The sequence below is a fragment of the Zosterops lateralis genome (genome assembly GCF_965231275.1).
Source record: "Zosterops lateralis genome assembly, chromosome: 1".
Lineage (NCBI taxonomy): Eukaryota > Metazoa > Chordata > Aves > Passeriformes > Zosteropidae > Zosterops > Zosterops lateralis.
Genome location: NC_139762.1, coordinates 16,543,608 through 16,568,518, shown reverse-complemented (window position 1 = coordinate 16,568,518; position 24,911 = coordinate 16,543,608). Strand labels below are relative to the sequence as shown.

Here is a 24,911-nt window from a genome sequence, read left to right as displayed (position 1 = left end):
CTGAGTTCAGTCAGCAAGCAATTTATAAAGACTTGTTTTCACCTTGCCCCAGTTGTTAGCTTTGGATCGCAAGTTTTAGAAATGGACCTTGCTGGGCCTTTCCTATAAGAAAAGAAAAGGTGGCTTGGGCTCCAACCAGGGATTTGGTGCTCTCATGTTGGGAATTTGCAAAGTCCCTGGGCAAGGGATGCAAAACAAAGCACAGGAAGCAAAGGAAGCCTTCATGGTGTCTGAGCCTGCCTTGGAAACAGCTAGTACAGCCCCAAGGGAAGCTGTTCCCAGCCATGCAAATGTTCCAAATTTTGGCCATGCACGGCACCAGGCATCTCCCTACGTTTCAGTCCTTCCCAGACAACCAACCTGGCCTTCCCAGCTGTGGCAGGGTCATACCTCCAGTGGCTCTTTCTCAGCTGCTTCTTTGCTTCTGCCAATTAGCCAGAGCAACACACTCTATCCCAAGGTCTCAACAAAGGGACTAATGCTTAGCCAGGGACCTCCCTCCTCATTCCCATCATCTCTGCGCATAGGGAGGGCTGGCAAACTGCTCTGTACTTCTACTGCAGCTTCTCTCAAACTTCCAAACATCAGGAAGCCTTGCTGAGTAGTGTCATGGTGATCTCGATCCCAGGGTCACAGGCTGAGATAAGAAACCTGCTAAGCCAGGAGAATAAAAGGCACATTTGTCTCCCTAATTTCATCAGTGTTGTGATTTGCTCTCAGCAGGCAATCAAAGCCTGCACAGCCACTCACTTGCTCACTCCCTTCTGCTGTGATGAGGGAGAGGACTGAAATGGTACAAGTGAGAAAACTCATGAATTGAGATAAACACAGTCTAAAGGGTAAAACAAATACTGTGCATACAAGCAAAGCAAAACAAGGAATTAATTTACCACTTTCCATGGGCTGAAAGGTGTTCAGCCATCTCCAGGACAACAGAGCTCCATTATGTATGTGACAGTGACTTGGGAAGACAAACACCATCACTCAGAATGTTTCCCCTTCTTCCCCCAGCTTTATACACTGAGCATGACATCTCATGGCCTGGAATATCCCTTGGGTCAGGAGGGGTCAGCTGTCCCAGCTGTGTCCCCTCCCAGCTCCTGGTGCACCCCCAGCCTCCTCGCTGGTGAGACACTGAGAGAAGCAGAAAAGGCCTTGACACTGCAAGCTCCGCTCAGCAATAACAGAAACATCCCTTGTTATCAACACTGTTCTCAGCACAAAGCTGAAACACAGCCCTGGACTGGTTAGAGTGAAGAAAATTATCTCTACCCCAGCCAAAACCAGCACAATAAATTCTCGTGAGCAGTGGGTTTCCCCATGCACTTGTGTTGTCCTTTGCAGTTTAGCATGAGTCTCAGTATTTCCTCAAGAGAAAACAAAACTACGTGCCAGAAATCAACACAAACAGAGGCAAATCATTTGCAAAATTCAATGGCTCAGCGCTGACCAGCCAATCCCCGGGGCTTTTGCTACAAGCACAGGGTTTTCCCACCATCCATTTTCATTCCCTCCCTCTCACCTCCAGCCTCGGTTGCTCTAAGTACACAGCTACTCTGGGCAACCAGATTAGAGGAGTAATCTTCCCCCTCCCAGGATATTTCTAACCCAGTTCATTTCCCTGACCTCATTCCCCAGGTGCTGGTATAAACAAGTGAACCTACACAATGCAGGGATCACTACCGAAGGATACGCTTGAGGGATTTGGAATGTGATGTATTGCTCCAGAGAGAAATTTCTGCTATGCTGCAGCCTGAGGCTCACCTGAGAAATAGTCCTCAGCTATTAGAAAGCTGACAGAGCTGGAAGCAATGCTTGATGTTCAGCATACCTGAACAGCTGCTTGTTGATTGTGTACCAGTCCTCTGAAGCGATATTTATCCTGAAACCCTCATACTGTTTAGACATGTGGATGTGTCTATAAAGAGCTATTGGTTTACTCAGCCAAACCTTTTTACTTATGTCTGGCAACACATACATTGAAATTATTTTGGATAACCTGGTCAATTACTACTTTCTTAGTGAGAAGATATATACAACAGCCATAACTATACCCAAATATGAAATAGTAAGCCTATAATAAATAGTATCTCCATATGCAGATTTCCATGCTAAAACGTTTAAGTGGGTGGGGGAAAGGAGAATGGCACTACAGAAAAAAAATAGAAAAGTCAGTGTAACATTTTTAAAGCAAAGGTGAAAGACCCCAAGCAGCCTGCAATTTTGACATGGATCTCATTGTAGAAGTATATAGGCACTTGATAAGCATTTGCATAACCCCTAGCCCTTGTCTGGTGAGAATAAATACCTTAATTTTATAGAAGGGAAACTGGGGGAGAGATTATAAACCCATCTCCAGTTACCTGAAACGCTGCTTTCTACTAATTCTATGAATCTCCTTAAAGATCCAAAGCTATCAGCAGAAGATCATAAAATTGAACACCAGTGAAACCAAAGGTGACCGTCCAAATCATTAGGTCATATTTTCTTTAAGCCAGCCACACTGAAAGTGATCCCTGAATATCCTGATCACTAGAGTCAGTATAAATACTAAGAGGGCTCTCCCTCACACAGGTATCCTTCAAGCAACTAGTTATCTAGAGATTCTGCACAAAGCACTAGATCAAGTGGGTTATTCCCAACAGTAATTTCTGCAGCAATTAACATCAGTGCTCCATGTACACAACTGCTGTGCAACATCCAGGCAGTCCGTAAGGAATGTTGGGGTGTGAGAAGGAGATTTTGCCAGAAATACTATCTATTACCAGAGTCCAAAATCCATCAACAATCACCTTCACTCTACTTCCCAATTAGTGGAATGATACCTGTAGTGTACCTGGGCCATGGTAGGGGGTGTTGGCCCAAATACAGTTGCAGCCCCATGCTGTTTTTGAAGACGAAGGAAGAATGACCACATCTCAAGGCACTGAGCTGGATTTATTCATTTGACCATATCAGTATCAAACTAGAAATCATCTGTTTAAGATCATGTGTTAGAGGAGCAGCATTAAATAACAGACATGAAAAAGAGATTGTGCTTCAGAAAAGATTCAGTGTACAACATACACAGTATGCCATTTAACAAAAATGCTTATAAAGAGTCATCCTAAGCATCAGAAAGAGTTTTATAAAAGTTTACATTCTCATCCCATGGGATGTACAGAACTATGCAGTTTACATAGTTTTACTATCATCCAAAACATCATGTTTCAAATGTATGAGGCACAGCACGAACAATATAATTCCATTTCCATAGGAACATAAACACTGCTTGTCACTAATGACACGCTTTCCAAACTGTAGCACTCACAGCAATTATACATCTGTACAATTTTTAAGTATTAAAAAGCAAGAGTTTGGAGCCTGCCCACTATACCAATAGGGAATAACATTTGATCTACCCTTGAAAACTATCATAGATACCCTTGCAGTAGTTGTAACACAAGAAGGAGTTGAAGTCACTGTCACACTTGTCAGGGCCAACTTGCTGTGCAAATCCCAAAGCTAACTGATACTGCCAGTGAAAGATTCCCTCAACACACAGAAGAAGGGGACAGCCCTCCTGCTTAGCTCCCACTGCCCAGGGAAGATGCAAAGTAAAAACACATCTGTAAGCAAGTGATAGACAGCTCCACAGACAGCTGATAGAAATTAGCTCAATTTATGGGAGGTCCTGATTCTCATTAAGAATGGCTAGAGACTGACCAAGTGACCAAGTCTTAAAGACAGAACAAGACTGAACTAGTCTTTTACTGGTTAAATCAAGGATTTCTTTCTTTCTCTCTCTTTTTTTTCTTTTTTTTTTTTTTTTTTTTTTTCTGCAGGAGGGGGAAGGTGGGGGGTGGCAGGAAGGTTTTCTCTAAGGTCAACTCAGAGAGACTGAATCTTACAGCCCACATGCTCAGTTATATTTTTTCCTGACATTTCTTGCAAGCATATATTGTAAGTTTTACAAAAGTGCAAGGCCCAGCACAGGAAGATATCCTGGATTAAGACATTCCCAGCAGTGTTCTTTTTGCCATCTTCTTGTTGGTCAACCAGCAGACACACAAACATCACTGCATGGGATCAGCTTATCAGAGCCCCTAAGGGTTTAGCTTAATCATCTGTGCAATTAAACACTATTCACATTTGACAGCCTATAATGGCAATAGTTTTATGTACAAATTGGAAAATCAAGTCTTAAAATCAAGTTTTAAGAGGTAGCAGTCCATTTCTGACCCATCAATATAAAATGTTACTGAGTCAGTCATATTCTAAGGCTGGTGGTCCCCTAACAATATTGAAGTAACCAGCTAGAGCTCCAAGGTCGATGTAGAGTGATCTTTGTCTCTTTAGCAGGTCTGACTCTTCCATGCTCCCGTTACACAATGAGGAATCTAAAAAGAAAATAGAGAACTATGTTATGACTGCACAAATAGCTGTATCAGTTCATTTTCATATTTGTAGGTATTAGTGGAATATTTGGCCTGTTGTTTGATCTTATTACTCTGTGGATTAGAAAAATTTTACGTGTAACATAAGTCAAACCTCAAATAGAATAAAATCTAACAAATCAATCCACAGCTCTAGGATAAAGAAAGGGAAGCAGTTTGCAACTGAAAACAGCAAGTATGCTCAACTACTTAAAAAAAAGTCTCCATCATCTGGGACAGCTAGGCAGAGCTTTCTCATCCTCTGAGCTATAGTGCTAAAGGAGAGTTTGGTGCAAGAAAAAACCTGCTAACTTTCTGCCATCTGAGAATTCTGCTTCCTCATAGGGAAATTTTCATCTAAACACATGACATCATCTTTGTCTGGGTGTGACAATAGAGAACAAATACAGGACCATCAGTTTCAGATTTTTTATTCCTTTTAAATCAAGATCTGAAAACACAGATCAGGTTTGCAATGGCAGAATTCCCCTGAATACTTGTATAATTAGTGTCTTGGAATTTCAAGACCTATAATAAAGTCCAAGTTTAATGGTCAAATATTCTCTTCATTTTCAAAAGAATTGATTCAGATGTCTGAGCTGGTGAAAGAATTATGCACCCCCAAGGCCATTCTAAACTTAAAAACTGTGACTGATTTTTTCAGTGAATTTGTTGCAACAATTATGCATTACAGCGCTCAAAACTTTGTACAGATATCTTTCGAAATATCTATCCCAGTTAAATAAACCACTTGTTTGGGAAGAGTCTTTCAAAGCCTTTTGTCAGAACCCTCCTAATGTATTTGGTAAGCAGAAGAAAAGCATTTTGAAGCCTGTTGGCAGGTTGTTGGCACTAAATCTTGCTTGGGCTTGAAAGGACTGTTTCCTACCTAGTTTGTGTGTTATCTTTCATTAAGCACTTACTAATGCACAAGGGCAACAGCATTCTATCCCACAGTCATTTTTAGTTTTAAAACAAGGGACTTGTACTGCTGACACTCAGCAACATTATTTATGGTTTTGTGTGTGTGTTTTTCCTTAAAAAGGCAAAAAGTGTTGGATTCGCTGGTGGTTATTGGATTTTGGCATTGTTTACAAATTACAAATCTAGAGTGTCTATAAAACATCTCTAGTACAATGGCAAATTGAGTCAAATTGCGACAACAATCTTTACTTCATGAAGTGTCCTGCATGATTGCCACGGCTTTTCCAGTTGCCAGTCCTTCCTGAGCCCCGCAGAATTCAGGCTAAGTTCCTCTCCATTGAAGTCAATGGGCGTTTTACAGATCATTTAATGACCTCGGGGTCTGATCTCATCTGATTGGGATTTTCACCGGTCACTTTCCAGATGTGTTTTGAGTTTTGTTTGTTTCTTACCACTCATTCAAATCAAGATTTGACATAAAGTCTACAAATTACAAGGCAAGTGAGTCTGTTACCTGTAATATTTTCTGGCAGCTGCAGATCCTTCCTTGCCAGCAGTCTTTTCCTTTCAAACAATGCCGAGTCCAGGCTCTGGCACCGCGGCTGGTCTTCCGGGGGTGGGTGTAAGGCTTCGTGTTTCAGTAAGTCTGCTGCAGACAGCCTGTGATTAGGATTCCTGTCCAGAGCTGCTTCTAGCAGCTCTCTCATGGAAGTGCTGCAGTCCTCAGCAATATCCTCTAAGGGAGGAGCTTGCTTGTGTATCTGTTGGAGTGAAAAAAGACCATGGAAACAGTTATTCCAAAAACAGTGGAAGAGGAAGTCATGGATAACCACATGAGTGGTCTGGGAATTCCCCAATTAGGACTCATCAACTCCCTAAGTAGGGCTGGTCAAGTAGAACAGAACATGCAACTACACAAAATCCTGCAACTACATAAAATCTGATTTTTAAAAATTAGATTTTATAATAAATTTAAAAACTCAAAGAAATTTCAAGTCATCCTAAAATCCAGTGCAATGCAAATTCACCAGTCTTCTGCACCACACTGGAAGAATCCAAAAATTAAATCTGCCAAGGCTCCAGTTTTTATCTGCAATTTCTAAGGAAAACAGACAAGTAGAAGACAAATGGGCTTGTTTCAATCAAGTCTCTCACTGACCTAACCCTGTCCTTCCAGTAAGCCCAAAGCCTGTAAATTGAAACACAAATCACAGAGACAACTCCAGCTCAGTCTCTGTCTTCCCCTAAATCATCAAAACCCACTTCTTCCCTCCCTCCCTCCCCTGAAGCAAAAAGGATGATATCATCTCTCTGACAAATATTTTGATAGTCTTTATATGACTGGACCATTCCCAATAAGAGTAGAGGAAACCCTCCAACTGATACTGAGCTGGCTCTGCTAAGGACACTTACAATATAGAGGTAGGATGGATATGCAGAACGAGGGTATCTGTTCACCCAGGGCGGGATGCCTGTTTGCATATGAATGATAGTAGCTCCCATGCTGTAGATGTCTGCTTTTGTTGTGTGGCCTCTGCAAAGGATAACTTCAGGGCTCATGTAAATCTGTGAAAAACAGTTAAAAAATATTATTAAACAGGGGAAAACAACAACCAAAGATGACTTAATGACATTTTGTGATCCTGGAAACCCCCCTCTGAAGGAATGCATCCCACTAGTACCTGCAAGCATCATTTGGGAAATAAAATAGTTCTGTTCTGCATATGAGTACAGCCAAGGAGACAATACCTGGACAAACTCATATTCCAGGCTTACCCTCCTCAGACAGGCCACAGGTCAGTGGCTATGGGCCTTAGCTGAGCTATGAGAGGCTGAGGTTCAAGCCATGGCTCTGCCTTGTTCAAATGAGTAGCCAAAGCCTCCACAGCAAAAGGAGGTGACTGAATTGCTAGTTTGTTTTGTGGGGCAGTGCTGGGACTGCTCCATTCTCCTTGAACAATGGCTGGGCATGAGCTAAAGAGAGGGTGAACTGTACTGACAGCCCCCCACATGGGGGTAGGAGTCCACTCCTCAGACCCCTGTCACACAGAATACTACACAACCCTTCTGAGCAGAACTGACAGATATATACCCGCCTGTCTTCTTTATTCCTTTTACCTCCTCCTTCTTATCCAGTAACCTGCATGTTGGAGCATAATCCTGAGAAATGGGATTATGAGGAACAAGCCAGGTCTAGGCAATGCATAAATTAAAAGTTAGGTGCCATTTCCACCAGATTACCCCCAGAGCAGGTATGAAGACAAGAATCCCTTTTCTGACCTTTTCCAAACCAAAAAATTTAATCTTTCTTGATGGAAACCAAAATAGTTTCCACCCAAACGTTTCAGTGAAACATTTGAATTTGCCAAGAGTCTGAAGAAGGATCTTGGAAGCCTCTGCCAGCAACAGGCAGCTCAGAGTGCAGCTGGAGGAGAACCAGACAGGCAGGATGCAGGAGGCACACCCAGCACAGCTCTGCCACTGGCGGGGGGAGCAGGTTTCAACACCACATGGGCACAGCCCACAGCACACCAGGTTAGCAAGCTACCATATTTGCCTCTGGTTTCTACTTTTCCCTCACCCAATTTCCCTGTAAAGGATTCAAACAAACTTTAATTAGTTCAAGTCACCCTGACACAAAGAATCACATTAAAAGCCATCAACTGACACAAGGGCAGGAAGTTAAGTCATCACCACGTGGTTTGACTGCTTATTACCACAGATTGAGAACGGCTGTAGGGCTCACGCAAATTCAAGGAATTTTTCCCAGTAAATTACTGTTCCTATCTGCAAATAGAACTTGTGATTGGAAGTGCGTGCAAAGCCTCAGCAGGTGTCTGCAGCTGCTACTGTCTTATCCATTGCTTTCCTCAGGGTTAAGAGAGAATCAGTGCATCTGCACTCCTCCACCTTTAAGTCTCATAAGGAGGAAAGAACAGAAGTTCTAATTTTGTAAAAAGAAATCTTTGGCAAATACAGTGCAACTTGAGTGAAACCTACATAAGCAAAAAGCAGCTGCCTTCAAAAAAGAATGCTGGCACAAGATCCTGTCTGCAGTTAGGGTGAGAAAATGGTCAAGATGCACCTTGACTGCACAGGGACAAAAATAAAAAATGAGCTCCAAAGCTCTGACGGTCTACGATTCTGTTGTCACCAAAGCAGACAGCTCAAGGCATGGATAACTTCCCATTCTCATTCCTTCTGACTGGTGGGCTGGCACTTGCCTGCCAGTCAGACCAGTGTCACAGCCCAGCTAAGAACCAGTCCTTTCTTCATGCTGCACTAGTTTTAGTTTAGCATTCCTGAAAATGAATCATACCTTCCACACTCAATAAACTTTAGCAGACAACTTTTTACCCTCAAATGGTTGTAACTGAAGCTTACATATTTTAACAAAGTGACAGAAGCATAACAGAAAGTGTAGCAACTGCCTAGAAAAAGTATTTCCTGTAGAGCAGTTTCATAACAACCACAGTTTAATGTTCTGCATGACTTGTACACAAAAGCAGGAACACCAGGTTTTTTTCGCACTACACCATCTAAACAAAATTTAACTATCTTTTAATCCTGTTGCCCAGAATTATAACTCCTCATTTTCATAAACACAAAGAAGATTCACTACACTCAGGCTTTCTGTGCTATAGAAGCAAATAAAAATCCTGACTCCCAGAGAATATGCACAGGACAAAGGTTACTCCACCTGCCACTTCCCTCAAGGACACAAGTCCCTGCCAATACCAGACGTAAGAGAAACCAGCCAGCTCACAGGCACAATGCTGTGTGGCAGTGACAGGGCCCCAACCAGGGGTTGCACAATTACATGCAGGAACAGCAGGACAACTGCACCACTTCTTAAGGCTGCATAATACAGGGTGCAAAACTCAAGAGGAGTTTGGAGAATTAATAGCTTACTTTGAAAAAAAAAATCAAGAAAGCCAGACTACAGAGGGCTTTTGTGGATGACAGGATTAGGCACTGTGGAGAGGAAGAGGCCTAGAATGAAGACTGTGAGCAGAAAAACCTATAGAAGCATCAGGAACATTAGCCTGTGAGTCTTTCACTAGTATCTGAAAAATCTCCTGTCCCAGTGCTGTCTCTCCAACCTCTCTTCTGGCTGTGATGCTGTAGCAGGATTGTTGCTTCCCTGAGACAGCAAACACCAAACATGGCCATATTTCAGGGCTGGGGGATTATCAGCTTTCTGAGAATAGGACTGCAGGTGTTCAAGTGTGTAGAATCACTTTCCTCCTATTAAACAAAGAACTAAGTGCTTTTCATTTGGCAAAGTGAAAACACTGAAGTGTTTTCACTTTTCACTTGTTCTTACTAATATAACATTAGCCTGTCCTCCAAGACCCAGAAGTGGATCCTCACCAGTCTGCTCCACAATGGAAATTTCCTGTTTACACACATCTCCATCACTGGGAAATACCCTACCAACTCATACCCACCACTGTTCTTATTAACAGCACACAAAGCCCAAACCAAAGTAAAAACCACACAAAGCTCATACATGAAGTGCCAGAAAGCACGCTGCTTCCAGTTCAGCAAGTGTTTTAAGCTCTTAACTCCCCTGACTAGAAAAACATTGAAAACAAATATCCAAGTGTTTTCTCAATTATCTTGAAAAAAATAAACAAACCTGACCTTCTGTGAAATCTTGGTTTATCCTACCCTTCTAAAAAGTGAAATGGTTTTTGTCAGTTACACAAGGATCTCCTCTTTACATATGTGGAAGACTGTTAAAAGGGTAAGTGCCAACATTTCAGCTAAAGCATTCCCTGTAAACAATCTCCTCCAGCAAGAGACCACAAATGCCACATCTGCAACAGCTATCCAAGCTAATTGTTCCTGCTTGGTTGTTTGCTAAAACTCCAGCCCTGGAAACAACTGGGCAGGAATGCAGCCCAAGTGGTGTGCAGAATCTCAAAGTCACTGAGAATATTGAAAAGGACCCCACCTCCATCATTGTAATGTCTAAGCAATTTTACAAGATAATCACGAACCGTGCCATGCAAATCTCTGAAGAACCAAAGGGTTACATGTGGATGGGGAACAGGGCTTAGAAGGGCTAAGGGATGAAACTCAGACATCTGTAATTTCTGTGGTTTTGAAGGAGGAATCAAAGTACAGTGTTGAGCAGGTTATCCCAGTCCATAGCGAGTATCTCAGATGAAATCTTTGCTAAGAGCAAAGAACAAATTCCTGTTTGAAGTGTCTCTGACCAGCTGCTGAAACACTGCAAACAATCCTCCTCGAAGTACTGTTTGACTTCAGTGAATAATTGCTAACAAATGGGATTGCAGAGAAAGTGACAAGACTTTCAAAGCGTTCCATTCAGCAAATTGAAAATATAAATATAATCGAGACTCTATTAATGCTTGTAACTTTTTAATAGGTTTTATAGTAACTATTTCACCCATCCTTCTAACCTTCCAGCTTCAAATTTGAGCCTAAACACCACAACCATAGGACTAATGCAATATAAGGGCTTTTGTCCCTTCAGCTTCTTACCTCCGTTCCTCTAAGATCTTTGGGATAGTAAATGTCTTCAGTCATTTGAACACTTAGGCCAAAATCCACCAAAACAGCCTTAGTTGACATAAAGACAATGTTGCTTGCTAAAAGAAAAACAAAAATTACATCATTTAAGTATCTGGCACATTTGGTATTTATTTTACAACACTCCTGTTTCATCCAGATGCTAGCCTGAAAAGGGAAAGAGATTAGCACAACCACTCTCTACTGCCAATATCCTTCTAGCCAAAACAGGTCTGGTAATTTGGTTCATTTTTAAATCATACCATAAAAATCAAAGTGGACTGCTTTATGTAAAAGAATCAATGTTTGGTAATTTTCAGCTTAAAATTTAAAAAAGACAACGAGAGAGAGAAAAAGGCTGAGGGTAGAGGAGGAAGGTAGAAGACTGGTAGGCACCACAGCACAGTGCTCTGAAGATGTTTACTGGTCTCCAAGGTGGAGATCATGCTGGGCACCTCTGGCTAAAAACAGCAAAACTGTTGCTCACCAAGAGGTTTTCTAGAGCAACAATTCAAGTGAAAACAGAAACAGAGCATAACCAGGGTCCCTCCACAACAGCCACACCAGTCACCTGCCCCAGTCACCTGTGAGGGCAGCTCAGCATGACAACAGAGGACAGACAGTGGCTGTAAAAGTAATAGAAGACTGAGAATTTCAAACTCCCTCTGAACTGCAGCAGTACCTAGGAGCTTAATTTACTTTCCTTCATAAAACTCTGCCTAAGGCACAACTTTGTACTCAGAGGCATTGCTTGCAGCTGTATTTCTGATCAAATATTAAAGAATGTAGTGCTCGGTGTGAGCCTTGAGAAATTCTTGTTTGCTGTTTCAGAAGATGTGGTAAAATGAAGTCTCCAAGTTACACAACAGAGACATGTTTCTCTTACAGGAAACTGTGGGCCATTTTCCATCTTGACAGTGTCTACTATGACCACCCAGTGGGAGGACAACGTGATTTCAGCAGTTCTGATTCCTGAGGCAATGCTTCACACAGCTGCCTCCTTACCAGTGCTATAGTCTACACAAATCTGTAATTTTAGGGACAACTTTGAAGATATGGATTTTAAACACCACATGGTGCAAAGGGCCACAGTGCAGCAGGATCTGCTGCCTGCCTGGGACCATATCCAGCCCAGCTGCAGCTGAAGCTCCCCCCACCAAACAGCCAGATGGTTTAACTGCTCTCCAAGCAAGGGTTAAAATGAGTGGCAGCACTGAACACCTCCCCAGAGCCAGAATGTCTTCCTCCCCTTCCTTGCTCAGGGCATTTTTTCCTCTCAATAAAAGCCTCCTCTTCTGTAACAGCAGAACAGACTCAATTGCATCTCAAAAGCAGCAGATAGTGAGGAAGAAATCAGAGGTTTTGGGGAACAGTCTTTTCTATTGATTCCACCTGTGGAGGGAAAACACACACTGCTCCCTGCATGGAGGCTGCCTTGCCAGGCAGTGGGCATGGCTCCACCTCAGGCCTGGACCACCCAGCTCACCCAAACAGGCAGGAGTGTGATCAGGGCTCACCCTGGACACCTCTGGGCAATCACATCTGCCCCAGGCAACCTCTGCCTCCTCATCTGCCCTGCATCCACCAACACAGGAAAAGGCTGGAAAAAGTGAAACACACTCATTTCCACCACATTCACAACGGGCTGGTTCTCCTATTCACTATGTAGATGTAGCAGGCTTTGGGTAGTTTGGTTTTTAGATCATTTAATTAATGTCTTTGTTACTGCCAATTAAAATAAACCCATAGGAAAGACTCTTCTACAAATGAGAAAGAAAAATTAAGGGAAAAAATAAGCAGTTTTATAGCTGTCAGAATCTCAAAGGCTTACTTCTAAAGTACTGATTCACACTAAATTTAAAAAACCCAAAAACTAAAAACGCAAAACCGAGATAAAAATTTAGCAATTCCTAATAATCATCTTCTGTGAACTATTGCAATGCTTCAGTCTGAATGTTTCTACTTTAAACTCTCAAGTTTAGCTAAATAAACTCACAGAGATGAATCTATCTGCAGGCAGAGGTGGTACTGGAGAAACAGCATTTAATACTAATTTAAATGCAACACATTAAAATTGAATTTTAAAGCAATTTAATACTAGTGTATTTAATTTAGGCTTAACATCAATGTTTGATTGTTTATATATGTTAATATCCAGAGTTTTTTAAAAGCAAGCATATATTAAAATTTGCTGTACTTGTTGAAAGAAGAAAACCAGCACGAATTATGTATTTACTTCCAAAGTGTCTCAAACTGAGGAACAGCTGTGTAGAAATGTAAAACCTAAAAGAAGGTGCAAGTTGAAGGTGAGCATGGAAACACTCAGAATTAATTTATATTGAAAGTAGGAAACTTCTGGCTGAACACAGACTGATAACTTCACTCTTTAGGTTTTTATTTAAATTGAGTTGCTCATGAATGGCATAGGATCTCTGACTTTCTAATTATCCTCTCTCCTGAATCGAATTAATAAATAGTGTAAGTAACTATTACCTCCAGAACCTTGCCATTTGTTAAGCATTATCCATCCCTCCCACTCAGAGGTGTAAGGCTACCTGCCCCAGCTCAGTCCCAGGGAATCCCCCAGGGCCCCAGCCCAGCCAGGACCAGAAAGTACCCCAAGGAATCACACAGACATACGTTTGATATCATGGTGGATAATCCTCTTCGAGTGGAGAAAGTCAAGTCCTTTCAGAATATGCTTTGTCACCCAAATTATTTCAAATTCTCTCATAGGACCACAGCTCTCCAGCTTTTCCATGACAGATCCTCCCTCTCCAGCCTCCATGAAGAGATGGATCGTCTCATCCCACAAAATAGCGCCATATAATTCAGCAATGTTTTCATGACGGAAACATGCCTGTATTTCAACATCTGATGGTTTGAACTGTTCCACTGGGACCTAGGACATTGAAACAAAACCACAGTTATCCATAACAAAAACAAGTTATCCACGTGGACACTAATTATCCTACAGATTAACAGAAAAGAAGGAAGTATAGCACTTGTATCCACTTGTTAAAATACTAAGCTTTACTTTGCTCCTGTGACTTTTCTTCCTTTGCAGCTGAGAGACATCCTGTTAAAATTGAGAGATATTTTGGAATTATGCCCAAACAAAAAATGCAATCTTCCAGAAAAAGCAATGAAGCAAGAGTTATTCCTGTCAAAATCCAGTGATTACGCAAAAGCTTTATGCAAACTTCCTGGTGAAGGAGATAAAATTCCCACTGCTTTTTCCATTAGCTTTGTGCACTCATCTGCACTACCAGAACTACCCACCCACCTGACAGGTGGATCAGTGCTTGCAGTACTCAGGCCCATTAGTGACCTCAATTCAGTCCTTATCAGCACTGGTTTATGGCTTACAAGAAATGAAACCAGCTTTGAAGGGAGCGCCAGCAGCACGATATTTCTTTAAAAAGTACTGATGGCAGATTGCTGAGACAATAAAAGCAGTGTTTGCTTACACACAGAAAAGCTACTACTGCTCTGTTTAGTTTTCTTCCCTTGGACTTGTGTCTGTGAACCAAATAAGAGGCTCATTTATTTCAATGAGAAATACTGTTTGCATTTTCAGAAACATTAGGATACTTTAACTCTGCAGTGGGTTATGCAGGAGCAGCTAACACCATGTGGACACACTGGCTGCAGGGGAAGGACATACAGCTGCCTGCCCAAGCCTTTCAGACACAGAATTAATACAGGTAATTAATACAGGTACTTATTCATGAGCTGAAGGATATAGAGAAATGTCCCGACTGTGCTTTTACTGGCCCTGAATATTTACTGCTCAATTCAAAATAGTATGTTAAAAGGCATAGCTGAAAGAAAATGTTGGCTTGCATAAAAGTAGGGCAGTGCTCCGCCGTCCTTTTGAGGCTTCTTACAACCTCAATTCTGTCAGTGCCCAGAAACACAGTAAGACTGGACATACTGAGTTCTCAGGGACTTTATCGGCACTGGAGTAAAGAAAACTGAAGTCTGAGCACCTCAGTTAAAGGACAAGAGCCTAAAACTTCTGCAGCAGCAGGGTTTTGCTCCCACCTTCAGCAGGGACAGGATCTCACACTGATATTTTACCACAGCACGACAGCAGGACAAATAGAAAATCCACTCTGCAGCATAGCCCATGTGCCAGTTATACACAGTTCTAGATACTTTCAAAATGCTGAAACATTTGCGGCTTTAGAGCCAAAAAAATTAAACAAGCTAACAGAAGTGTACATTTTCCCCACCTTGTTTAGGCCAACAAAACCAAGATGATCATCAGCCAACAGCGGAATGTGATGCAGACATATTTGAAAATATACTGTAAGTAGTATGTTATACAATATTTGCTCAGAGATAAAACTACTGAACTAACATACCAGTTTGCATGCCATTCGTTTCTTGGTTTCTCTGTCTTGGGCTAAGTACACTTTCCCAAAAGCTCCCCGAGGAATAAAATCAGAACCAATATTCCTGTAAGTCAACTTCCATGGAAACAGGAGCACATCTGAGTCAATTTGATAGCGCCCATTCTTGGGTGTGATCTGTGGAGTTAAATAAATAATAAAAACCACAGTAAAGTTAAAACTACTTCAAATCTAAATAATTTTATACATATAGTAGGGAAAAAATATATATCACTCATGTGTATGATGCACATGATCTGCTTAGCAGTCTTTATTTAGTAACACCAAATGGGAACAGCATGTGAGGTGTGGCATTCATTCACAGCCCAGGCATCCACGTTTCTCTCCAGTGACTAACTTACGAAGTGTAAGTTGCAATTAATTGTCTTGAAACAACAACAACAGCAGCTTGGTTAATGAAATTATCCACCTCTTGTTATTAGATTCACCTGCACATGTTTGTCCTTCCTGTAATCTGTTAACTTGTTATGCCACATACCTGTTACTCACAGGTTATCTTATACAATGTGAGCAAGAGTTTCAGCATTTCCTAATATCACATGTACTGCTAGGAGTTTAATTTTCCAACTTGTATTGGAGTTTCTGCTGCTTAGTAAAAGGTCAAAGAAGTCTGCCTTGATTTCACCAGCCATTTGTTCTAGTTTTATACCATAGATTAAAAAAAAAAAAGAGTGAGATTAACATTGCCTCCTCTAGGTGGGAAATGTTGGGAGCTTTGGTTCTTCTGTATCACCAACTAGGCAAGGAGGAGATTCAGGGCACCTAAGTCAGTATCTTGCTCTAAATCTTTCTCCCAAACAGTTCCCTCCCTCTGCACGTGACAGAGAGAGACCAAACGCCTAACTACAGCCATGTGAGTACTGCTTGATCTCTCACGTCGCTTCTTCAGTCTCCCAGCTACAAAATTAATAATATTCCCTATGAATATGCTTCTAATTATTTCAGCCAGTATCTGGAATATCCTTAATCTCCTCATTGCTACTTTATCAAGATTCTTGAAGAGATGTAAAATCACATCAAGGATATTTATCATTTCATGTCTGTCAAAGGGCCTCAAATACTCAGCTCTTCAGCTACCCTTTTTAAGATAACAGCATATCAGGAAGATTATTTGTTTTAGATTTCTATTTAAGATGTAACATATAATCTTTCATGCTTTTCAATTAGGAAAGTACCTTCTTGACTGCTAAAATTGTGATTTGTGATTTATACCTAAGTGAAATAAATTAATTATTCTAAGTTCCTAAATCTGGGGAGGATAAGTTATTAACCTTTGGCCAAGGGGACATGGAGGACTGTTCTTTAATAAAAAAGTATTCTGCTTAGGATAGAGAGAACAAGCCTTCCCTTTACTTATTAGAAACAGGGTAAAGCAATCTGTACATGTCTAACAATCTGTACACCTTGCTTGCCTACTTCTGCATTTCAAAGGGTTGAGACTAATCCATATGGGTTACACCTTATCCTGGAAATGAAGAGATGCTGAGCAGTGCTGATTTGCAGAGCAAGACAGCAACAACCACTGCACTATTCAATTTTTCAGGAGGCTTTTAGGACTAGCTCCTAGCCTGACCATATGAACATTTGTCTATGGCTGCAATGCATCTTTTGGTTCAGCTTTAACTAAAAGAAATCTAGCTTGTGCACTTCAAGACTCTTTGTGATGCAAGGCACAGTACAGTCAGTGAGGGTCACCAGGCAATCAGCCACACTCCTGACCCTAATGCTGTAACCAAAACGCTGTAGATACTCACAGAGCAATGCCCCTGCTGAAATGCATGCACAACTAATGCCCTGCCTCCAACCCTCAGTTGCATAATGGGATCACGTGCACCTAATAGTACTTGGTTCATACCAATTGTATGCATCTGTAGAACCAATATGTAAGCAAAACAACCATGAGTATGTAGAACAGTGTCTACCCTGAGTATAGGAAATATTTAATAATACTAAGTGCAATTTCAATGTTACAGAGTTGAAAAGTGATTGTTTTGCAGTACTGCAATGCTCCCTCCAAATCAGAATAAAGCAGTACCCTGAGTAACCAGTAAGCCTCAAACAGCCAGTGTTCACATATAAAATATATTCCATGCAAGATATTTAAGATTATTGATGTAAAGCATCTTAAAAAAATACAGCACGAACATCAACATACATGAATATAATTCCATTGGAACACTGATCTCAAAGAAAAGCTTAATGACACTAATATCCAGAGATGCTAGTAGAACACAAACAATTTTAGGGAAAAAAATAATTATCTCAACACACGTATATACTTGAACTTAGCAGTGTGAGATATTACATAATATTGTACCTCTTAAAATCGCACTTGATAGTATGTGCTTTTTCTCTTCACATTACTACTGTTGACATTTTGTGCATATAGAGCAAATGTAGGAACTATATCATTAGATCCTAGGTCTTTATTTTTGGGAGTTTTCATAATGAACATTTTACTGCATGAATACAAGGTACTAGAAGATTCTTTCTGTTTCCCAGACCTGTAAACCATCATAATTCATTGAATCATAAATAGGCTTTGGTTGGAAGGGATCTTAAAGATCATCTAGTTGCAGTTCCCCTACTATGGGAATTGCAATGACTATGACCTAGTCATCCTCTAGGTCAGGTTGCTCAGGGCCCCATCCAACCTGGCCTTGAACACTTCCAAGGATGGGGCATTCACAATTTCTCTGTACAGTCTGTTCCAGAGCCTTACCACTCTCAGAGTAACGAAATCTCTACACTTTTTCATTCCTCCTTGTCCTATTACTATACACCCTTTCAAAAAGTCACTCTCTCTCTTTTTAATACAAGATGTGGTTTGTATAAGCCCCATTTAAGTACTGAAAGGACAAAATGAGTTGTAGATTTTGCTTTTTGACTGCTTGTCTCAAGTGTGTATTCAATACTGGGAAATGTTTTCAAATCTCCAGGTATACTAGGAAATAACAGAGTGGATCCTTCTGAACAACAGTCCTTTCTCCACAGCTGCCAGAGACTGCAGGGGCTAGACTTGATAGGCTGAGACCCCTTCCAGCTCCAGGGTTGCACAGGAAACCACAGCCTGTCACTCCTGGAACTGATCTTTATTTAGAATCATTAAAAACTTCAAATTTCTAAGGTCTGTGAAATGACAAGTAAAAGGAAAACAGGAAAACAAGTAAAAGGAATACGTACCATATTCAAGAGGATTCCAGATTCCTGTTGTCTGCATCCTTTAAATTGCTTTGCAGTGTTGGACACCTGATTTGCAAAAGCAAGCAGGTCTTCCACAGTCCCGTATTTGACCGAGGACATCAAAGAGACCTCCCTCTCACAAAACAGCAATGATTCTGCACGTTCATCGTTTTGATTTGCCTCTTCACACATTGTAATTAAGTTGTCTTCATAGACTTCAATGTCTTCACCTGGATAATGGTTTTCCATGATGGCTATCACCTCAGACATATTTAGATCAACAAGCAACAAGTCAATCTCCTCTTTGCTATCACTACTTGTGCTCATATACTCCATTACTGTCCACTTTGCAAAATCACTCCTGGAAAAAAAAAGAAACAAACTTGAAAATACTTTTCTTTCTTACTTTCCTAAATTCATTTTAGCAAAGTAAGAATGAAAAGGAGTTATCAGAGTGATCAGCAGCTCATCATTATATGGTTAGATTTAAAATAAATAGCTTGTATTATAAAGAAAATCATAATTAGGTTCCTGGGTGAAGACAAAATGGAAAAAATATTTGCTAGTGAAATTTACTTAGAAGTTATTAATTAACCTCCCCTGTCATTCACTCCCAGAATTTACTATGATAAAGCTTTCCCTAGGAGGAACAGTTACAGTAAGAATACACCACTGATAGATATGCAAAAATGAAGGAGCGCCCTCAATACAAACAAAGGAATTAATTCTTTGGAAAAGAATGACAAAGAGAGATATTGACATTCTCAATTATTTTATGCCTAAACTAATTGAAAATTAGTTTATGTTTGTATTGACAATTTCTGTGGTGTATTCAGAAAGAAGGAAAGGTCACAAAGCAAGGTCATTCCACTAGTAACATCTGTTAGTATCACTGCATGAAGCCTGAGATACAAAATCCACTTTTTTTTTTTTTTTTTGCAAATAACTGGTCCAAACTAGACTTGAACTGAATGTTTCACCCTGACTTTTAGAAGAAAGTCAGAAACTGAACTATCATAAAAGCAATGAGCTTTTGAAGTGGTTTCCAGCAGTTTGTTTTGTTCCCACTAATCCTAACAATAACTTTTTAGGTTACTATTGCAACTATTTTGCTGGAATGGATTTACAGCAAGCTGGGTGCAACTTCCCAGAAAGTCCCCTTCTATTCCAGAGAGTTACATATTCAAGTTAAAAACGTATGCATGGTCAGTCATTAAAATACTGACACAAATAGTTTCCAACACATAAATGTCTAGAGCACTTACCTTGTATTTAACCTGATTACATCACTCAAAACCATTTAAGAACATCTCAATAGAATCCCTGAAGTCATCACGTTTTTCTGAACCCGTATTTACCACTGATGATAATTTCACAGTGTTCTGTGACAGTCTATTAAAAAAAAGCAAAACAAATAAAGCCATTGCATACCAGCTCAAGCAGAAGGACTGGTTAGTACTCATATAGATCATTTGCTTCATGGAAAGAAGAGCTAGTAATCACAAGGTTGAGATACCAGGGGATTTTTCTACAGAAACAGATGACAACTCAAGAAAGAATCAAGCTACTGTATCATCCAGATTTCCAAGTAGTAGTGAAAAATAGATTTTCCATGGTTGGGTCCTGAGATTTCTTCTCTCTGTCTCTTGTCTGCTTAAGCAAAGAGCAGGACCTCTTTTTCCTTTACCAGAACTGACTACAGCATGCCCTCTTTAGAGAGCTCTCATTTCCCTTTTTTGTAATCCATTGCACCATCTACTTTGGGCAAAAGATAACAACTAGGCAAAAAGACACTAAAAAAAAAAAAAAAAAAGCAGCAAACAAAGCCTTATCTCAAGGACAAGCAGCAGATTGGGTCCCCTGAGGCCATGGAGCAATGCACTTACCCAGGTACAGTTTCTGGGTACGATCACTATCTTTCCTACCCTCACCACAAGGACGTAGAAGCTTTGTGGCACATATTTCTCGTGGGTTAGAGTATTTACGTCAGCTCTAATGTGCAGAAAACCAAGTAAAATTACGTGTCTGAGTTGGCAAAGAAATCAGACCACGTGCTGAAAATTCAAAAGGCAGGACAGGACAGCAGATGCAGCATCAGAAAAGGCAAACAGAGTGCCTGTTCCTTTTCAAACTCAGACCCAAACCCTATCAGTGATGGTGGCAGATCAGTTCCCCCAAGACAGGCACAGACTTTCACCAGCACTCTACATCAGTTCATCCAGCCCTAATTAACCCACACCCCCAGCATTAGGGCAGCCAGGTTGCAAACTTTGTGGTCACTAGCACTACTTGCTTGGGGAAGCCCAGGCTTTGTATCCTGGGTGCTCAGAGAGGTGACAAAAAGGAAAAGATGCTATGGGTGTTTTCTAGCCTCCATCACCTCAACTTGCTCCATGACCAAGCTACAGGCTATTAACAAAGCCTGAACGTGATTACTTTTTAATAGAAATGAGATTTCTGTTTTTCCCCAGAGCAGGATTTCTAATCATGTTTTGTTTGTTTGGGTGTTTTTTTTTTTTTGTTTTTTTTTTTTTTTTTTTTTTTTTTTTTGGGGGGAGGGGGTTGTGCCGAATTTGTGGAGTTCAAAAGAAAAGCAACAGTGCTGTCATAAAACGAACCAAGAGATCTCATGTGTAAAGTTGCAAACTAATCCTGAGGGACTTTCTGAAGAAAAACATGAGCCTGTAGATGCTATGGTCTTTTGTGGATAAATATGTACCATGGTTAAATTAATTTACTCTCTGACAGCATTTTCACACACAAAGCATCTGGACAGATTAGACCAAAAGTAGCTTTCTGGAAGTGCCAGCTCTGCTCTGTTCCTCAAAATGTTCCCAAACTAGAGCATAATACTAATAATAATCTTAGCAGTTTCACTACTACCCAAAAGCTCTGAATAACATGAAGAAGTGACTAGAACTAAAAAACCTGCATATTCTCAGTTCTGTGCTTTTAGTGCTTGAGAAAAGCTGCAAACCCTTCACCTTTACAACCACCTGAAAGGAAGAGGTAGTGAGGTGGGAGCTGGTCTCTCATCTCAAATAACAAGTGATGGGACAAGGGGAAATGGGCTCAAGTTGTGCCAGGAGAGGTTGGATATTAGGAAAAAATTCTTCACTGAAAGAGTTGTCAAATACTGGAACAGGCTTCCCAGGGAAGTGGTGGAATCACCATCCAGGGGGGAGGATTTAAAAGACATACATGTAGATGTGACACAGTTTAGTGGTGGGCTTGACAGTGCTGGGTTGGACTTGATAATTTTTCCAGCCTAAATGATTTTATTTTTCCCTATATCTAGCAAACTCTAAGCACTAAATGTTTACACAATAAATGCAGTGTCGAGAATATAAAAGCTGATTTTTTTTAATTATGCAGCAATTTAGTATTATATTTCCTCTGCAGGAAAAAAAAAAAATCCAGTTTCCGGTGAGGAATTCACTCTTCCTCTTTACCCCTAAAATCCTGTACTAGTATCAATGGTGGGCACTCATGCAGTATTCTAAATCATCCTATATAATCTAGGTCCATGAAGAAATGACATCACTAAGTATGCTTTACTTAGATTCTCAGCTAAATACTGGGTTTACCTGCAGTGGAAAAAAAAAACCTGCATGCAAACACTTAAGTCAGTTGCCAAAGCACAAGACTCTTTCTCCAGTTTTGCCAATATTTCAACATCATCACATGAGTAATTTGTAAGCCAAAGGTTTATTTCTCTATTCTCTGCGTAGCTTTTCAACCCCTTTTGCCTAAGAAGTGTGCTGCCAGAGACCATCCTTGTACCCATCATAGTAAAAAGGAGTAACTGGATACCAGACTGCTGAGCCCCTGTGGGACTTCTTGTGTGTCAAGGATCAACAGTGGAAAAAATTGAACAAAATCTACGATAAAAATAAAATTTAAAACCCAAAAACACACAGACAAAAGCCTCAACATCTCTCTCCCCCAAAAAAGCTAGCCACAAACTGCATAGACTGGCTCAACACAATCATACACCCATAATAAAGATCTCTTGCACTGTTTTTAGAGAATAATCTTCTGGTCTAAGTGACAAGTGGCTGCCCACTAGAAATGCAAAAAAAGTCCTTATTTACTTTTAAGAAAACTTATCGACAGACCTTGAAAAACACAATCCCTCTGAAAAAAAACCTCCTACTGTTAAGGAACAAGAAATATCAACAATTTCAATTTCGACAACATTTCACGTATTCACTTGGAATAAGAAAATCCGCGACTCTCCCGGCGCCGGCAGCATCAGAGCCCAGCCCCAGCCCCTTGCTGCCCTTCAGCCCCCGGGGACAGCGCAGGTGCCGCAGCCCCGGCGGCTCCCCCGGCACACGAGCAGCTCCGGAGGCCGAGGACCTGCCCTGGACAGCGCTACGGCCCCAGCCGGGGACCCGAGCCGCCTCCTCCGGCAGCCCCGTCCCGCTCCGCTCCATCCCGCCGGGGCTCGGCCGGCGCTCCCCCCGCCCGGCAGACCCGTCCCCGCTCACCCGCGGGGAGAGCCCGCGCCGCCGTCCGCCCGCAGCCCGCGCCGCTCCGCCGGTCCCGCGGGGAACTCCGGGGGCGGGGAAGGGCGCAGGTAGCACCGCCCGCCCTGGCCGAGGGCGGGGGACGGGGCGGCCCCGCTCCCGGTTTCTATTTCGGTTTCCCGGCAGCAGCAAGCGCCGCGCTGTCGTAACCCGGCCTCACGCCCGGCCAGCGATCGCCTCCTGCTCCAGCGGTGGCATCGCCCGGCGACAATGACTTGTCCCTGGCGGTGGCATCGGTAAACCCCTTTCCTACCACCTCGTGCTTCCGTGAGCACCTAGAGGGCGTCCACCAGCGTCCTAAGAGTTCAAACATTATCTGAATCAAACTTCAGCTGACACGCGGGTGGAATTTAGAACAACAATGTGAAGAATTTGTTAGTGGCAGTAGTATTAAAATACTCCTGGACACAGTAGTGTGAGTTGGGTAGTTGCTAAAATTGGTCACGACTTTTTATTTCTTATCCTTAAGGAAGTAATTCTTGCAAAACTGTGCCGCCCAATAGCTCCTCTTCAGTCGGTTCGTTTTTAAGGAGACAAGTAGCAAACAAAAACCTTTACAAAGTAGCAAACCTTTAACAAAACCAGCACCCACAGCACTAGGAGCTGATGAGTTGAATCTGTCTTAAGGTGTCAAAAGACACAAGATGGATTTTTGGTTCATTTTCTGCAGTGTAATGACTATTTACTTACCGAAGTCGATGGCAAAACCATTGTCTTGGTTTGAAAGACAGGTATCTGCTAGGGAGGGACAGGAGAATTTAAATGGAGAATTCAAATCCTCTCTCTCCCAATTGTTATCATCTAGAAAATTAAAGGGGCTTTCAGGCAGAGGTATGGGGATAGGAATGACAGTTTTTTACTAGTATGTATAACAAAGCAAATAAAAATAACAACTACAGCATTAATAATAACAGAACCAATAACCTCGAGGGGCTGTCCAATCTCTTGAGACTCCGAGAGCACCAGGCTGGAAAGCTGGAAAATCCGGGCTGGTGGATGATCAGAAGATCCGCGGTGATGGCTGGAACGGCAGGGATGTCCCGGCAGGGCGGGGGGTGCAGGGTCACAGAGCAGCAAAAAGCCTCACAGCAGCGCCGAAGGAACGGCGGCGGCGGGACAGGGCCGGCCCAGCTCCAGCAGGGCAGGGGGAGGCGAGCTCAGAGTTCCGGGACACACGAGCAGATGGATGGTGGTAGATTTTCTCAGGACCTGATCCGGTAGGGACAGAGAATTCCTCCCGCAGCAAGCAGCAGCCGGACCGTCCTCCCCGATGCCGAGAGCAAGAGTGAGCAGCTGCCTCCAGCCCTTTCCTTATCTCCCCCTCCCAACTTTTGTCCACCTCTTTGTTTTGGTCAAGCACCCTTAAGCATCCAGTACTTAGTCTCCTAGCAACTAATGAGGGAAAATTCTACAAGTAAAAAAACCCCACAAAAACAAACAAAACAAAACAAAACAAAAAACAAAACAAAAACAAAAACAAAAACAAAAACAAAACAAAAAACAAAACCAAAACAAAACAAAAACAAACAAACAAAAAAAACCCACAAAACCACAAAAAGAACAAACCTAACCCCCAACAATCATCATTATAAAGTTTCAGGACGAACATTCACCTTAGGCTCCAGTGTTTATTACTAATTCATGCAACTCCTTTACTGTTTATATTATCAGGATACCCTGACTCCCTTGTTTAAGAGGTTTATGTTTGCTAACTCTCCCGGAGCATTCAAAATTGTCCAAAGTATGTGACAAATGACATTCTGAAATGTGCAAGGGTTTAGACTCACTATAGGATTTTCTTTTCCTTAGCATCATAACTGTGTATATGGAACTCCGCTAGCAGGGTTAACCTTTGCTCATACACGTTTCTTTTCCAGACTATACAGATGTTAAATGCA

General features: G+C 41.6%; 1 protein-coding gene across 2 annotated transcripts; it reads right to left on the bottom strand.

Moving 5' to 3' along the window:
• Positions 1 to 2,938: 2,938 nt before the first annotated feature.
• MAP3K8 (mitogen-activated protein kinase kinase kinase 8) lies at positions 2,939 to 23,023 on the bottom strand. Of its 2 annotated transcripts, none has more exons than XM_083863774.1 (9): positions 22,975 to 23,023; positions 19,747 to 19,873; positions 18,482 to 18,842; positions 15,251 to 15,415; positions 13,521 to 13,782; positions 10,854 to 10,960; positions 6,753 to 6,905; positions 5,854 to 6,100; positions 2,939 to 4,379 (listed from the first exon to the last, which is right to left on the bottom strand). In XM_083863774.1, the coding sequence occupies exons 2-9, from the start codon at positions 19,779 to 19,781 to the stop codon at positions 4,246 to 4,248; spliced, it is 1,464 nt and encodes a 487-aa protein (XP_083719900.1). In that variant the 5' UTR covers positions 19,782 to 19,873; positions 22,975 to 23,023; the 3' UTR covers positions 2,939 to 4,245. The 2 variants fall into 2 exon arrangements, with proteins under 2 accessions (XP_083719900.1, XP_083719901.1); XM_083863775.1 differs by having other exon boundaries at positions 18,482 to 18,839.
• Between the last annotated feature and the right edge of the window lie 1,888 nt (positions 23,024 to 24,911).